General features: G+C 33.1%; 1 protein-coding gene across 5 annotated transcripts; it reads left to right on the top strand.

Annotated features, from left to right (window-relative positions):
- The first annotated feature begins 295 nt into the window (after nt 1–295).
- On the top strand, nt 296–13754 carry LOC149702701 (uncharacterized). 5 transcript variants are annotated; one of them, XM_089866619.1, is made up of 16 exons: nt 296–2128; nt 2212–2631; nt 3023–3213; nt 3355–3416; nt 3751–4289; nt 4356–5117; nt 5184–6346; nt 6711–8292; nt 8382–8535; nt 8752–8801; nt 8864–9603; nt 9674–10682; nt 10750–12114; nt 12180–12437; nt 12709–12770; nt 13098–13754. In XM_089866619.1, exons 8-11 carry the CDS (start codon nt 8221–8223, stop codon nt 9071–9073), a joined length of 486 nt encoding a protein of 161 aa, XP_089722745.1. In that variant the 5' UTR covers nt 296–2128; nt 2212–2631; nt 3023–3213; nt 3355–3416; nt 3751–4289; nt 4356–5117; nt 5184–6346; nt 6711–8220; the 3' UTR covers nt 9074–9603; nt 9674–10682; nt 10750–12114; nt 12180–12437; nt 12709–12770; nt 13098–13754. The 5 variants fall into 5 exon arrangements, with proteins under 5 accessions (XP_089722745.1, XP_089722747.1, XP_089722748.1 ...); XM_089866621.1 differs by having other exon boundaries at nt 3023–3416; nt 6711–8016; nt 8219–8292; XM_089866622.1 differs by having other exon boundaries at nt 3023–3416; nt 9674–10438; nt 10630–10682.
- Nucleotides 13755–17891: the final 4137 nt, after the last annotated feature.

The raw sequence follows: 17891 nt of genomic DNA, 5'->3' as shown, positions 1-17891 counted from the left end.
AAATTAAGCGACTTACTCGCAAAACTTAACTTTTAAATTCCAAATTCTCTCCGTCATACCGTGACTTTTTATGTACCTATGAAAGTTCTCAATCCAATTACTCGAATTCAGAAAACGTATAATAAATATTCCCAGACAATAGATATATTTTCCGTACCGATTACTAATATACGCTAGTACAAAGTTTATCTCAATCCCATGTATATATGTAAAAAGTGTATTTTCTGTAATTCTTGTATTGCTATCTTATGATGTCTGTCTATATTCTCGTGAACTACTTGTATAGTTTTTTATATTGTAACCACGCTTACGAGATTTGTAAACTCGCCCCATTTGCACGTGGCCATAAAAGCCTTGGCTAATACTAAGAATAAACTACACTGTTCCTTAGCTTCAATCATACTTTATTAAACTAACTAAATTAATTAAATAATAATTAAATGCCACTTGCATTATACAAATAAAAAACTAAACATAATTACTGATAATAAGGATGAAGTCCAATCCTAGGGCAAAGCCCTTCACTCGAGCGACTACTACATCTTAGTAGTAAAGGAGAACTGACTTTATGTCATAAGCAGACGATGCTTATATAGTACGGGGAAAGGTCAGAGGTAACGCTGTGTGTTAATCCTCTATGTAACCGTACACCCCTGGAGTGGAAACCCAGGAGGTCCCTTGATTATTACGGGAGGTTACATCCCCCCAGACGACAAGATTTGGACTTCATCAGTAGAAAATTTAAATACATAAATCTTTCAAAATTAAACATAATAACATAGTAATTAACTTTAAATAATGTAACAGATAGTTAAAAGATTCCAGTTAACTAGCATACTAGGTTAATCATTTAAAGTTATAAATAAATTGACGAAAGCAGGAACTGTAGCATCGGTTGGCTCGTCCTAGCTTTCTCATCCTCGCATGTTAGAATACGTCCAGTCAGATCTGAAGCAGCCGTATCAGACGATATTGTTGAGGAAGTCTCCGCAGATTGGTGGTGCATGCTTCCACCGTTCGTTGAAGAACTTGACTCAGGATCGTCCTCTGTAGGCGTTGACTGCTGACTGTAGTTTCTTCTCTTTAGGGAATGTCCCATGGAGATAAGCCAAGTTATAAAACTTGCTTTTGAAGAGTTGAGCATGAGTTGAACATTGTGATCGTAGTGAATTGTTGTAAAGGAAGGTTTTCGAGCGACCCTCAGACTCAATAGTGCATGTCACGGCTAGTCCAATCCGCAGTGCGGAACCGCAACGTTACTACCCTAACTTTACTCTAACAACTAATTACTACAAACTCCGATCACACTAAGGCTTAGCATAGCCAAAGCAAAGTTACAATAACCTAGGACCCGTCGGTCCTGGCAAGCTCGCCATTTATGTAACCACGCTTACGAGATTTGTAAACTCGCCCCATTTGCACGTGGCCATAAAAGCCTTGGCTAATACTAAGAATAAACTACACTGTTCCTTAGCTTCAATCATACTTTATTAAACTAACTAAATTAATTAAATAATAATTAAATGCCACTTGCATTATACAAATAAAAAACTAAACATAATTACTGATAATAAGGATGAAGTCCAATCCTAGGGCAAAGCCCTTCACTCGAGCGACTACTACATCTTAGTAGTAAAGGAGAACTGACTTTATGTCATAAGCAGACGATGCTTATATAGTACGGGGAAAGGTCAGAGGTAACGCTGTGTGTTAATCCTCTATGTAACCGTACACCCCTGGAGTGGAAACCCAGGAGGTCCCTTGATTATTACGGGAGGTTACAATATAGACATTAAAAATCTATTTCATTTCATTTTATTCATTATTATTATATTGGAATTTTTTAGAATATAATGTTACTTTTATTATAGGCCAGTATGTCAGTATGTAAAATTATCTAATAAAATTATGTTGTGTCTATACAATTGACAAAAACCAATAATATAAATCAACATCAAACCGTAAATAATAATTAATTTTTATTAAATCATTTGTACCTTCCATTTTAAAAATAATACATGAAATGGTGTGATTTCATGATAATAACGCACTATATTTTTTTGCCTTAGACTTCATTGAAGAATTTCCAGACATATCACTCATGTCCAACGTTACAACATTATCGTCCGTAAGTTTTAAGTTGATATTACACCTTTTGATTTATTCTAATTAATTATTAATTTTTTTCTGGATTTACCTGTGGAACAAAAGAGATTTGGTCGAGGAGTCTTATGGTACGAAGGATACGCTTTTAGTAAAGTTCGTGATAAGATAAATTCACCCGGAAGTAGGAGTCCTGCCGGAAGTTATTGGAGATGCGCCGAATCAAGGACTAAATTGAAGTGTTGCGTTCGTTTATGCGTTCAGAATGGTATTGTGAAATCCGTAAGAGGTGAACATAATCATACCAATAATGTTCGGGATTATTCATTCTGATTCTGTAATAAAGTTTATTTTTGTACGATGAATATGGACATTTCTACTTTAACTTATATTAAGAATTTGAACATATTGTCATAAGTTTATCAGCGAGGATGGTAATACAACTAATGATGTTTTGATGTTTGTGTAGATGAATCATGGCGAATGAGGTACGACTACCAGAACATGCCTGTTCTTGTGCCAACTAAGGTAATTGAAAGTTGCGAAATTCACTCCTTTATACCTAATTGCACGTTCATCTCGCGATATACACAAGTGTTTATGGCATATTTTAAGAAGGGGATGTTCTTTGGGAAATCGATTTTAGTCGAAAATGGAACTTCTATCTCCATTTTGTCGTCCGAGACACTGTTTTCGAGTTATGATTCCAGTGTTTTAGGGACGACGCGTTAATTAAATTAGAAATCATTGTCTAAATCAGTTTCTTAATTAAATTTAACGGGGCCATCCGTAAAATACTTGAACCAATCTTAACTTGAAAACAGTGTCCCTTGTAGCCAGCAAAATGGAGATAGAGGCTTTCACTTCAGCCGTTTTAAAAAATTGCACAAAACTGAAGAGAAAATATTTATTTTTTCAGGATCTTAATTTCTATCAAAGCAAGAGGGGTAAACCATTACTGGAATACGAGGGATATACCTATTGGAAAGATCGTACATACTGGCGCTGTGTTTATTCATTTAGAACTAAATGCCCAGCTAGAGCCATTATCATACAGGAAGGTCTCGTTCGCATATTGAACGAGCATCAACACAACCTAAAACCACCAATGTATAAAGTTCCATAATTATAATTAATAAAATCATGTTCATTGTAAAACATTGAAGTGTCGTAAATTATTTCAGGGAAACATTCGTACTTGTATGGTCTTGGTCTCCATACTGACTTTGTACGATTAATTTCTTTCCTTAGGTTTTTCTCTATTTGAGATGGCGTATTACCCCGAAGTTACTATGCCTCGAGTTCCGATTATGGTATTTCGTATTATCATAACTTCATAAGATATGTTCCATAAGTTTGTCACCGGTTAGAAAGTGACGTAGGTGATAGATTCGAAGTAAAGCGACGTCTTGTGAGACGCTGTCAAAGGCTTAGTATAGACTAAATAGGAGCTAGATGGAAGTCTTGCAAAATTAACCACCGAGTGTAGGACTTCAATTCTCGCTTGTCTTTCACGAACTAGCTCTTAGTAAGTCTCTACCATCACGAAGTATAGGTAGTGTCATACTTATGGAACATATCTTATAAACTTATGGTACTGTTTAATAAACGCATTTATGTAATAACACTAATCTTTTGATATTAAAGGGTGCAAAATTCTCAAAAAATAAAAATAACAAGCCCATATTGGAGTACGATGGTTACACATATTGGAAGGATCGTTCGTACTGGCGTTGTGTTTACTCTTACAGGACAAAAAAATGCAAGGCTAAAGCCATTGTCAAACCAGAAGGCTTAATTGGCATTATGAATGAACATAATCATTTAGTACAGCTTTCTATATAAATTCTTATGAGTTCACAATATCACGAACACTTACGACGTGAAATACTTGAAATTAAGACGTTTAAGTCATCACTCGAGTGTCAATGCATTTTCTTTATGTATTGAAATAAAGTTTGAAAAAGTGTCAAATTAAGAGTGTACACTATCTTTGAACGTTCTTGGTTCATTTTTAAGCTAGTATTGGTGTATTAAAGACGTAGTTTTCCTAACTAAGCAATATATGAAGGCTGTTTTTATGGTTGACTTTACTAACAAACATTTTTGTCCCAGAATCCGAATTTTACCATGCACGTAGATTGAAAGTACATCCAGCAAATAATACACTGGCATATCCATCAAGAGTGAGTGTCGATTTGGTGTTTGTGTTCTATAAGATCAAATATTGATGATCTTAATTTTTATTGCAGGATTTTAAGTTTGTTTCGAGCCGAAAAGGTAACAAATTACTGCAATTCCAAGGTCACTTATTTACAAAACACAGAGATTATGGACATAAATCCGATTGGAGGTGTTTACAATTTCTTAAAGACCGTTGTCCAGTGCGTGCCAAAATTATTAACGATGTTGTGGTTTGTCTTACCAACTTTCACAACCACTTACCGAAACCATGTTATGCTATTAAAGTAATGGATTAAAATATATTATTCATTTTTAGTGCGGTTGCATTATTTATTAATAGGAAAAACTGTTCTCTCTCTAATAAGCTCACGACGAAGCTATTTCATGGCTATTTGAGTGTTTTATGGATGACCCCTTAATTAAATTAGAAGTTATTGTCTTTCAGTTTCTAAATTAAACTTAAATACTCCAATCTTAACTTGTAAACAGTCGCCAGGACGGCAATAAACGAAGCAGGTGTAATTCCAATGCTGTAATTGTCAACTATATTCTCTTTATTTATACATTCTAGTTAGCATAATCATTAAATATAACATAATTAGTACATTACTGTTTCCCATTCGTTGATTTGTTTTTTGTATCGTAATTAAAGTTATTAAAGAACTGCGGCAAACCTAGACCCCGTTATTAACCAAGTGCATACCAAAGACATTAAGAAGTAAATCCATTTGGTTACGATGTCCATTAGACATTCATTCTCCATTGATTTTACAGATATGTCGCTTGCTATTACGGATTACCATACCCCAAGCGAGTTTCATCAAACTGAAGTATGATTAAATCTATTAGTTAAAACTAATTTGACACTTAATTAATTAAATCGGTACTTTTGATAGAGGACTAAAATCGAGCACGAAGGCTTTAAGTTTAGAATAAACCGGGAGATTAACGGAACGATATATTATCGATGCAGTTTCTTCAAGAAACAGCAATTTAAATGCAGGGCAACAATTATAATGAAAAATGGGGTGATTACTAAATTCAATGGAATTCATAATCATAATCCTCCAAGTACAAGATACTAAAAAACTCAATTCGTTCAAGTTGTTTTCCCCGACAATACGAGTTTATGTCAATATCTTGAGTACTAACACTTCAGTACTTCAGATGTTGTTATCCACTTGAGACTATAAAAAATATGGGTATTTACTATTTTTAAAAGGTTTTGTAAAATAACGGAAATATTGGAAACAGATAAAATTTATTTTTGAAATAAAGTCTATTTTTCGTCGAATTTTTTACGCTCATTCAACAAATCCTACGCTTCTTTTACTAATGGCTCAAAGTTTTAATTGACGTCATACTTTTATAGAAACTGCCTTAAAAAAGAATAATATTACTTACGAAGGCCATCAATTTCAACTTAATCGGATGTTCAAAGACTCATCTTATTGGAGATGCACTTTTTATCGAAGACAGGGAATTATGTGCAAAGTTTCAATGGTTTGCAAAAACGGGCGCGTAACCAAGTTCAACGGAATACATAATCACCTCCCTTAAAATTGTAAATAAATATTATAATAATAAAAGCATTATTGTTAAAACATACTTAAACTTCACTTGAGTATGAATTGAAAGAAAGATTTATTTTCAAATTTCGTATAAATTTATCAAACAAACTTCACATTTAACCAGTTCTTTACGAAACTGGGTTTTTCTTATATCCAATCTCCACGCACGCACAAACAAACAGACCCACAAAAAACACTTCATAAGCTACGTTTGTAACCAACCACACGTAGCTCAAAATGAAATTGGCTTTAACTTTTCGAAACATACATATTTTTGTGGTTCATTTACACAAATAAAATTAAACAAACATTCGACGCAAAGATCTACAAAAACAATTTTTTTGCGCGCAGTTCAAAATGACGAAGTAATTATACTGGATGAAGAACGTTTCGAAATTCAAGATGATCCTGGAATCCGTGACGATCCAAACTTGCCTTTAATTGAAACTTATTCTAATTTACCAAGTTCCGAATCGGGTCCAAATCCGGTAACGAACTCGTATTAAATTCATAAGATATGTTTGCCATAAGATTGTCACTCGTTACAAACTGGAGCTTGTCATGAAGTGATTGAAGTAGGTCATAGATTCAAGTTAAAGCGACGCCTGGTGAGGCGCTGTCAAAGGCTTAGTAATGCAGACTAAATAGGAACTAGATGGAAGTCCTGCAAAATTAATTTAACCGAGTGTAGGACTTCAATTCTCGCTTGTCGTTCTGCGCCAGCTCGAGCTGTAAGCAACTCTCTAGCATTACGAAGTATAGGAAGTGCCAAACTTATGGAACATATCTTATAAACTTATGGTATTAATTATGGTTGAGCTATGACTAATTCAATTTCAATTACTTTTTCAGAATTACGCCATAATTAAAAACAGATCGGGACACACTATATTGATCTACAAAGAGTATCAATTTCTAAGGGATAAAGTTCGATTGAAATCGAATACCGTTTATTGGCGATGTCGTTTATGTCAGTCGAAATTGAAGTGTCCTGCCAGGTTAATCATTCAACAAGGAGCTCTAAAGAAGTTCATGAATGAACATAATCATGCCCGGGATGTAACGAGGCTCTAAAAATATTGTTGATATTACTTTCGTATATACGATTTAAAGGATACTTAATTGCACCAATATTGTTTTCGTTCTAGTCCTTTAAAATATAGACAAAATTATTCATCAAATGAGCTTTCTTTGAAAATATGAGTTCAGTATTGATATGAAATGTTTTTTAGTAAATACCTGGCTCAATCTATTTTAAGCATTAGAAGAGTCATTTTAATAAACATTTCGAAAATTACATACAGAGAAACCAATACTCATGGGACGAGGCTGCCATTGGGGTATTCTCCCTCACGCCAAGAAGCAAACGGCAGATGGAGCCGAATTTGGTGGACAGCGGTGGTTCTTGGCGAGACGCAGAATACCCCAATGCCGGCATCGCCCGGTATATTGTTTTCTCTGTATGTAATTTCTGAAATGGTCTATTAAGACTTCTTCTTGTTCGCTATTTTAATAAAGATTAATCTCAATTTTACTTTTCATAAATATGAAATATGAAATTTAAAATTAATTTTTTTCCAGTTTATTATGATTTGTTGAAAAATTTGTTATTTCATTACGTAAGTTCATAACTTAATCTGCGGAAAACGTATATGCACTTACTTCTTACATCACTATTGAATCGACCAAACTATTTTGTACTTCAAACACTTTTCAATAAAATGAGTTAATTATATTTTCGAGATGTAATTAATTTAACATTTGTCTCTTCATAAACCTCGAACTGAAGCTGATATTGAGCTTTTTTGATTTGCAGGTTTAATTTGCCATGATTATCAAGGTTTCTCAATGGAAAAGAACTTTCGTGGAGCTGATGTTTTAGTTTATCGAGGATATAGATTTTTACGTAATAAAGTATGGGAATCAGATGATAAACAGATTAAGCGTAGTTATTGGAGATGTCGCCAGTACAGAACATTGTTCAGATGTCCGGTTAGAATGTACACAGTAAATGGACGTTTGGAAGAATCTGAAACCTACAGTCAGCACAATCACAAACCCGAATGTTAAAAATTATTTTGTTTTGCATTCACAAAACAAACTTCAAATAATAAATATTGTCAAATCGTAACTCGAGTAAAGTGTACTGTTGTGAAAGGTATTCGTTATTTATTTGAATTCACTCCATTGAAATTAACCTAACCTACCTTAACCTTACTTACGGTGAAAAGTTACCGTCTTAATGAATTCCCCGTTTCAAGTTACATTTTCGATCTATAACCAAATTGTTTTAATATATTGAACACCTTCTTGTAATAATTGTATAAATAATACCTTAATTAAAATTAATTCATATATAGGTATGAATATATTTTATAAACCTCGACGAGGGTTAATGGCTGATGTTGGACGAAGCAGCGAAATTATAAGTCAAGTACGTTAACTAACGGAGAGATAAAGAAATTTACCGTAATTTATTTTTATTTTTTATTTTAATTTTAACAATTAAATAATTTTTTTCAGGAAAAGCAATTCATCCAGGGTCGAGCGGGAAACAAAATTTTAATCTACGATAACGCTTCCTATTACGTATACAATCGTCGTGATGGAATATCTTCGTGGCGTTGCGCCATGTACAAAAAGAAATGCTTAGCTAAAGTGGCCTTAACCGACGATGGTGACGTCATTCGTTACTTGAATTTTCATAATCACCCTTTAAATGATAGCGCCATCTAGGCCTAATTACGTTAAAAAATTATTTTTTTTGCACATTAATAAATTTTTGATAATATTTTCTGTTGGCGTTTATTATTGTTTTTTTAATAAATTACATTCAACTGACTCTTAGAAACCAAAAATAAGCATAATAAACTAATTGTCATATCGTTTCTAGGCCTAGAGTACGCAAACCTCACCGGACCATGGTCCGTCGCCATGAATCAGGTAGTTTATCAGATAACTTTGCCACATATCAGTATCTAACTCTGTCTTAAATGCACGTGCAGGATTACTATTTTGAAAACAGTCGTAGAGGAGGCAAAATGCTGCTGATAAACAAAGGATACGCCTTCTCTGAAAATAGACGATCTGCAAAGAGTACTTATTACCGTTGTCACCATAATAAAACCAAATTTCGTTGTCCAGCGAGGTTGACCTTACGTGATGGCATCATAAACAATTATCTTGATGAACATAATCATCCTCCGGATGCATAATAAAATTTCAAGTTTTCTAATTAACTTGTGTTTAAAAATATTTTCGTGCCTTGCTTCATAAAAACTTATTTTTGTGAAAATATTTAATTCATAGTAAAATCTGAAAAGATTGAAAAACTTTTCTATTTCTGGTTACTTCATACATGACGATTAATTTTAGGCTGTAGTTAAATATATTATTGTTTGTTTATTTTTAAGCTTATGCTAAGATCCAAGGGCTATACTTGGCGTTTACGAACTGATACTATGTACAAAATCGCGTAGAGAAACATTCACTAACACTTGGTGCAATTGCACCAACAGGAAGCTAGTAACCAGTTCTTTTTCATATATCCAATCTCAACGTGCACAAACAAACAGACCCACAAAACATACATCTCATCACTTCATAAGCTACGTTTGGAACCAACCACACGTAGCTGAAAATGAACTCTCTTTTGGTAGTTAGCGTAAAATATATTCTAATTAATATTAATATTTTTGTAGGGTTCAGAAATTTCAATCCATCATACACTGTCTCCATAAACCAAGTAATTACTGTCAATTCCATTCTTTATTATCAAGAACCTAATTCTATAATTAACTCTTGGTTTACTGTAGAATTACGCTTTTCGCAAGACACGAAGAGGCAACATGGTTCTCATTTACGAGGGACACGCCTTCTCGCAAAATAGACAAGCGAAAAATTGCATTTATTATCGATGTCACAATAATCAAACGAAATTAAGATGTCCTGCAAGATTAACGTTGCGTAATGGATACATTAACAATTACCTCGGCGAACATAATCACCCAATGGACTTGGAAACTGTACAGTAGTTTCGTAAATTTTACTTTCCAACACGCAATTTTATTGTTGGCTATGCATTGTCAAGCAAAAATTATTAAAGCGGGGAATATTGGACAAAATAAAAATTATTTTAATACAATAAAATAAATTGATTTTAATCATTTTTAATTCTTATTTGATACCTACAATAAAATAAATTTACGACATGCAGTTAATCTTTCTCTTTATTGGTGATACTTCGTAAAGTGGGTGGGTTCACCACGTTAGGCCAGATGACGTCAATAAAGGGGTTAGATACAACCCCTCCCAAAACACAAAATTTTATATTAATTAAAATACATAACACGTTACAGATATTTATTGGAATAGCATGCATAGTGGCCATATTATAAATCAAAACTATGTTATTGCAAAATCGAGACGAGGACGAACTATTTTGAAATACGAAGGTTACAACTTCGCCAAAAATCAACAATCAAACTCGACAATTTATTACAGATGTGTGTTTCATCAAACTCTAATGAAGTGTTCCGCACGATTGACCTACAAACAGGGAGTTATTACAAACTATTATGGTAATCACAATCATTCCACAAACGCCTCGAATGACGATGATTTTTGAAATTTCGATGATTAAACATTTTTTATAATATAATTGGTTGTGTTTTATTTTTATCGAATAATATTTTAGATTATGTCTGACTAAAAATTAGGTATAAGTATTCTGTTTAATTGACACTAAAAATTTAATTTAATTTATTTATAGATCCCCCAAATTATGTACCTTTGGTTTACATTACCGAAGATCACGAAACGAAAGTAAGATAATTATATTAGGCTTATTTTTTATCTACAGAGCTAATTGAAAATCATTTATTTGTTATAGATAATTCGTTATATTGAATCGAGAATGGGCGGTTTATTCCTAGAGTGCGATGGGTTCACGTTTTACAGACATAGCAATAGGTTGTACGGGACTCATTGGAGGTGCACCGAAGCCCGAAAACAGCACGTAAAATGCGGGGCTCATATTAATATGGGAGGTGGCAAGGTTTGTAAATACCTGGGAACGCACAACCATTAAAAACCGACGCAAAAATACTTGTAATTCTGAATCAAACTTGAAATAAACTTTTTTTTAAAAACGAAGATTTATTTGTACTGAACTTTACTGTGCCTAATTTGTTTTGAACTTTACTGTGCCTAATTTGCAAAGAACTAAATTGGGGTTATGCTGTCGGTGGTAATAGAGGATATGTTTCAAACTAGAGCCATCGCAAGAAACCCAATAATTGGTATAGAATTTGGTAGTGATTAACCTTTGGAGAGTTTGGAGCTTTTGAAATTATACCTTTAAAAATTTAGTTTGTTCAAACAAGTATTTTGGAACTTGATAAAATATTTGTCAATTTTAAATTTTCAGAATTAAATATGTACGTACATAATCGATTGAAGTTTCCGATGGAAGATGGTGTTAATAATAAGGCTAGTTTGGAGTACGACGGAGTAACCTTTAATCATTGGAGTTCGACCAAGCGATTCATGGAATACAGATGCCATATGTTCTTGAACACGTCGTGTAATGCCAAAGTTAAAATAAGCCACGATAATACTTCGTTACATTACCTCGGACAACATAATCACTTCATTCTACCGAAAGATGTAACAACGCCAGTTATTAAAAGTGAACCATTGTAACTGGTACGTGTCTTCTTATTGAGACGTGGACTGGTCACATTTTCGTCGGGTGGGCACTTGATTTGCATTGTCTAGGCCCCCAAAAAACACTATATTCTGGTCACTTCGCACCCAAATCTTTAGCCACACCTGGTCATTTCGCACCTAAATCTTTTCAAACATGCTTTTCAAAACCCAACCAAAAATGTTGATAACTAATTTTGAACTGAATAAAAAAAATTTTCATTTGAATATGGCTTCATATCTTAAACACATGACTAGTCATAAACAGTGGTCCAAGAAAAACTTCGCATTGCGATTTCACTAAAAAAGATTTTGTATTTATGTAGAAGAGATTTTTCTGACTTCGCATTTAATAAAAATTCATGTTATCTTCATGATGTATTTGCCTATAAATAAATGCCGGTGTATTGAAGACCGTATCTAACAAAGGACATCTTTTGTCCTTATAGGTCTTGCCATAAGATTTCTACTTCCCAATGATCTCCAGCGTTTCGTGCAAGTACAAGGTGTTGTACAACACGACGCCACAACATCTCACGATCGAGCAAAAGTAATTACAATCCATTTCAATTCAGTGCATTGTAGGACGAGGCTAAAATGACTTTGCAATTACAGGACTTTCGTTACGTGCCTAGCAGAAGGGGCTCTGAAATGTTGGTGTATGACGGTGAACTGTTTTATAAATACGGAACTAGCGGTGGTAATTGTACGCATTGGAGATGCGCTCAATTCAAGAAAAAGTGCCCATCGAAAGTCACTATTTTAAACGGGAGTATCGTGCGATACCCGCAACATCACAATCATCCTAGATTTCCTTAAACAACTACAAGTGCGAACACGACTCTATCGCACTTTACTACGCAATGTGCAATTGTACACAAAATTATAATTATACATCTTTTAGCATTAGGATTTTAGTCGCACTTTTTATCAATTGTTTTACGTATATATGTCTTTTGATTGTCATAAGATTAAAACTAATTACAAATGTCCAAAACACCATTGTTCATATTTACACTTGTGACGATAAATTTAACGTTAAATTAATCTATATTAATTTACTTAATTATAATCTGAAGGGATTTTTTATATATTTTTTATTAAGAACATTTATTTCATAATATGGGTCTTGTTCTCATTTCAGAATATTACATACACGTACCTCGGATTCGAAGATCGACTCTCGTTTCCAATATGAATGATACGGTATCGTATTATATTTTAAAGTGATACTTAAGCGCACGAGTAGATTGATTTTATTTCATTTTTAAAAACGAAAAATTAAATTAAACTGGCATGAAATTGCCTTTTCTTTTTTGAAACTTTTTCATTTAAAATCTACGTTTATTACCTCTGTGAAATCAGTCTTCAAGAAAAACACTTGATATTTTGTTATGAAATTTAAGAAATATTCTCCATTATTACGACGATAATATGAAAATTTCAATGTTTACGTAGCATTTAAGTATCTCTTTAAGATGATTCGTAAGGGTTTTGTTCTCATTATGTAATATAAAATATTAAATTTTATAGGATTATCAAATGGTTACCGGTTCAAGAGGAAAAAAATTATTATCATATAAAGGTTACTTGTTTTACAATTACCGCGTGAACGCTACCACAAATACGTCACACTGGAGGTGCGCCAAATACCGTTACAAATGTTACGCCAGGGTTGTACTTCTCAATGACGTCATAATTAGTTGCGTCAGAGAACATAGCCATCCTATAGGAAATACACGTTCAGTGGCCGATCAATCGAGCTACGAATTTGATTTTAATGATCAAGGCGAGGGGATAATCACTCCAGACATTCATTAATTCTTTGTTTCAATCTTCCAAAGACATTTTTCTACTGAAAGGTTGTAACACCCAAGTTTCTTAATTTCCTTAGTGCAGATAAAGTAATTGTCTCACACACAAAAACTTAAAGTGAAGCGCCTCTCGGATCAAAATAGGTCTAAAAAAATTGTTACAACAAATCCAATTTTCGTGAAATTTTTCCAACCGCTCGCTATAGAGCCTCAGTTTTCCATGTTTTATTCGGTTCTTAATTAATTAAATAAATAATTAATTAATTAAGCTTAATGGTAATTATATTGCTGTAAAATGCTTCCATGTATTCTTGAAGAAGTTTTCTCCATTTATGTACCGTTTTAGAAATTAAAGAAATCAACGTTTTAAACTTAAGTGGTTACAACGATTGTTTTATTATGTTAAAATTAAGTTCATAAGATATGTTTCATAAGTTTGTCACTTTTTACTGACTCGCTTGTCATGAAGTGACGTAGGTCATAGATTCGAGGTAAAGCAACGCCTGGTGAGGCGCTGTTGAAGACTTAGTACAGACAAAATAGGAAGACGGACTACAAAACCTAGTGTATAGTCAATTCTCGCTTCTCGTTCTCGAACTGACTCACAGTAATTCTCTAGCATTACGAAGTATAGGTAGTGTCATACTTATGGAACATATTTTATAAACTTATTCATAAATTTGGTAGAAAGTAGAAAACTTACTGCTAACGTTAAAATGGGACCGAAATCAATATTTTAAATATAAAAATACACATTAAATTTTGAGTTATTGTATATTGATTAATAAACTGGAATGAATTTCCAGGTTTGGACAATTCTAACGTTTCGGTATATTTTCTCCATGATAATGAAGATGGAACACAGAAAGAACTGGACGAAAATGAAGTTTCGCATTTGCTCGAAGTCCAAATGCAAACTTGGGATCCGAAGGTATTGATTAGCATGGACTAGGGAGCTAACATATTATTTACTCATGACTATAGTGATGTTTTTAGCCCTTGTTATTTTTAAGAGTGGTAGCGGCTTTAGAAACACTAAATACAGTGTTATTTCTGATAAGTCTGGATACCATAAATTAACATTGTCCCTTGTGACAAAATGGAGGTAGATAAAAGTTACATTTTCGACTCAAAATCGAATTCCCAAAGAACATCCCTATTAATTTATGCCAGCCAGACTTATCAGTAAAACCCTGTATATAGGAGATGTCTTTTAAGGGCTTTTAGACCGCCAGTGTCGTGGGTGGTAGTCGTAGTCGTTGTAGTAGTAGTAGTGGTGGTGAAGCAGTTGATTTGACTGTTGTATGGATAATCAAATAAATAGTGAATTTAAGACTCTGAAGCGCTGTTAACAGTCATGAAAATGAAAAGAAATAATTAAATAATTTTCAGAATTTTAGACGGGCCCTCAGTTGTAAAGGCAAAGAACAAGTGTATTTTGAACGCAACAAATACACTAGAGAACGTGAAAATGCCGATGGTGATTTTTCATATTACAAGTGCGTTGAATACTTCCGGTGCAAGTGTAAGGCCAGGATTCACATATCGAAAAAATTGGGTTTAGTTACGAAATACTTTGATATACATAATCACCCTGATAAATGTTCATAGATGTCACACGTTTTTATATTAATAAGTAAATATACAATTTGATATTAAAAAAAGTAATTTCTATTTTAATTGCGACAAATATTTATAATTAAATACATTCACTAATGCATGGATCAATTAGATTTTTTTTCTTATATAGTTAGTGCAGATAAAGTAATTATCTCACAAACAAAAACTTTAAAGTGCAAGTGAACCGCCTCTCGGTTAAAAATAAAGTTCTAACAAATCAGTTTTCCATGTTTTATTCGGTTTTTAGTTAAATAAGCTTAATTGTAATTATATTGCTGTAAAATACTTCCATGTGTAAGTGAACTTTTCTCCAATTATGTACCGTTTTTGAAATTAAAGAAATCAATCGACGTTTTAAACTAATTTATATGGTTACTAGAATTGTTTTATGCTATTAAAATTTATTATAAAATTAATTAAAAATCACAGAATTTGGTGGAAAATAGAAAGCTTACTGAGAATGTTAAAGTGGAACTGAAATCGATATTTTAAAGATAAAAATAATTGCGACATCACGCCCAATACCAATCGAATAGTAATATAAAAATATTATTCACATTAAATTTTGAATCATTGTATAATAACTGTAATTTATTTACAGATTTTTACAATTTAAACTTTTCGATATATGTCGTCTATGAAAATGAAGGTGGAACACAGAAGTATCTCTGAACTCTCACATTTCTTCGAAAGCCAAATGCAAACCGTTGAAGGATATTTGCAAACGTGGGACTTATTGAGATCTAGTTCAAGAAATACGCGAGAATTCACTAAAATCGGTTTTGCAGTCCATCTTCTCCTATTTAGTCTGTACTAAGCCTTTGACAACGACTCACCAGGCGTCTTCGCTTTACCTCGGATCTATGACCTACTTCAATCACTTCATGACAAGCTCCAGTTTGTAACCAGTGATAAACTTATGGAACATATCTGACAAACTTATGACTACAGAACATGAAAATGCGGATGGAGATTTATCGTATTACAAGTGCGTTGAATCAGAATACATCCGGTGCAGCCATAATTCACGTATCGAAAAAAAAACTGGGTTTAATTACGAAATATTTGGATTTATATAACCACCCCGATAAATGTTCACAGATGTAAAACGTTTTTTATGTAAATAAATAAATATACAAGTTGATACTGAAAAGGAATTTCTACTTTAATTACGACAATAATATTTCAAATTAAATACATTAACCACTAATAAATGTGTCAATATTATTTTTTTGTCTTGTATAGTTCAATACAGTTGTTCGATATGTGGTAAACAAAAGAAAACCTTCCGATACCAATGGCATCTTCAGCGTCACATAAATTTAGTTCATCGTCAAGAAAGATTATGTGGCAATTGCAACAAATACTACCCAAAAACGCAAACAATTGAAGAACATGCCGAAATATGTACCCAGTTGTTACGAACGCAATACTTGTAATCCAATGTGTAATCCAATCAAATAAAGATTTTAATGAAATTTTGGATTTTTATAATAGATATTTAATTTAGTCATATATTCTTAAGGAAAAGTATCAAGCTAGAAGTTTACTTGTTTATTTGAAAGCGGGTATAAAATAATGAATATTTCTAATTGGAATTATGTACCTATCTACAATATTAAAGATATTACGAGCGATAAGACTCCTACGCGTTAGACTTCTCTGCGAAGATAACGTCAGGGGTGCTAAATAACCCTATTGGACTAACACGTCAGGTGGTATTAGCCGTCCAATAGAATAGAGGCATGTGAGAAAACGCTTGTATCTTCTTTAATGTTGTAGATAGATGCATGGTTCCAATTTGAAATATTCGATATTTTGTATGATCTTATGAGTAAAAGAAAGAAAACGTAATTACAAGATGGACCTTTTTCCTTCAACTGAAAGATACACTGCACACAATCATAGGTTGTTATATCGGACTAGTTCTAACCCTTCAATACCATCTTCCTTTTCAGTTTACGAGTGTACCATGTGCGGAGTTGGAAAGAAATCGTTCACACGTTACTGGTGCCTTTGGCGTCACGTCAAAATGGTTCACGAAAATAATCGTTATTGCCGTTTGTGCAACAATTACTATCCTAAAACTATTTCGGCATCGCATCATCGCAAAGTTATCTGTCCGAAACGTAACACACGATATCAAGTATCACAACGTCTTCAATTTTGAAGCAAAAAAAGGTTTATGTTTAAACTATTAGAAAAACCTGTTGCGTCAAATGCAGCAGCGAATACTATAAGTCAACTGTTTTAAAATTATAAATTTATTTAACAATTGCTCCCGATGACGTCGTTAAGCCTTGTTTGAATATTTAAATTTCCCACGGTATAACAATAAAAAAATGTCACGTGATTTTTTAGTGAATACGTTGGGTGATGGCAACAGGGTTTTTAAGAATTATAAATCACTGTCTTTCAAATATTCTAATACCTTTGGCAATCACAACACAAATAAATTAGTTACACAAACTTGATTTGAAAATTCAATTTACAGTACACCTTTGTGTTAAATACAGTGAATTTTTAATAATTGCAGGACAAGATTTATTAACTCTAGCTAAGATGGCGATCGAAACTGGACAGTGTCCAATATGCGGTGTAGAAAGTCCGAACTTAAGACACTTATCCAAAGTAAGACGTCACTTAATGTGCGTTCATGGTAATGCGAAACAAAGAAATTACTGCTCAAAATGTTGTCACTATTTTCCTAATGGTGTTAATATGAATGAACACGTTGCCACTTGTCAAAGAAACATCATGTTCTAATATGTTTTGTAATTAATAACGATCATAATAAAATAAGTATTTAATTGTTTTCAATTACAGTATTTCAGGCACATTAATTTGAAGTTTAGAATGTTCATTAGATCTTTCTAAAATTCTACGTCAAATG

Source organism: Phalangium opilio, unplaced genomic scaffold (genome assembly GCF_054372755.1).
Source record: "Phalangium opilio isolate 3A_F unplaced genomic scaffold, DU_Popi_V2 ptg000017l_1, whole genome shotgun sequence".
NCBI lineage: Eukaryota > Metazoa > Arthropoda > Arachnida > Opiliones > Phalangiidae > Phalangium > Phalangium opilio.
Note: the sequence above shows the minus strand (reverse complement) of the source record. Positions and strands in the feature narration are given on the sequence as shown.

Coding starts and splice junctions, on each gene's coding strand:
- LOC149702701 (XM_089866619.1), top strand. CDS start 8,221: ATGAATATATTTTATAAACCTCGACGAGGGTTAATGGCTGATGTTGGA. Junction 8,536..8,751: donor AGTGGCCTTAACCGACGATG/GTGACGTCATTC, acceptor TATCGTTTCTAG/GCCTAGAGTACGCAAACCTC. Junction 8,802..8,863: donor GGTCCGTCGCCATGAATCAG/GTAGTTTATCAG, acceptor ATGCACGTGCAG/GATTACTATTTTGAAAACAG.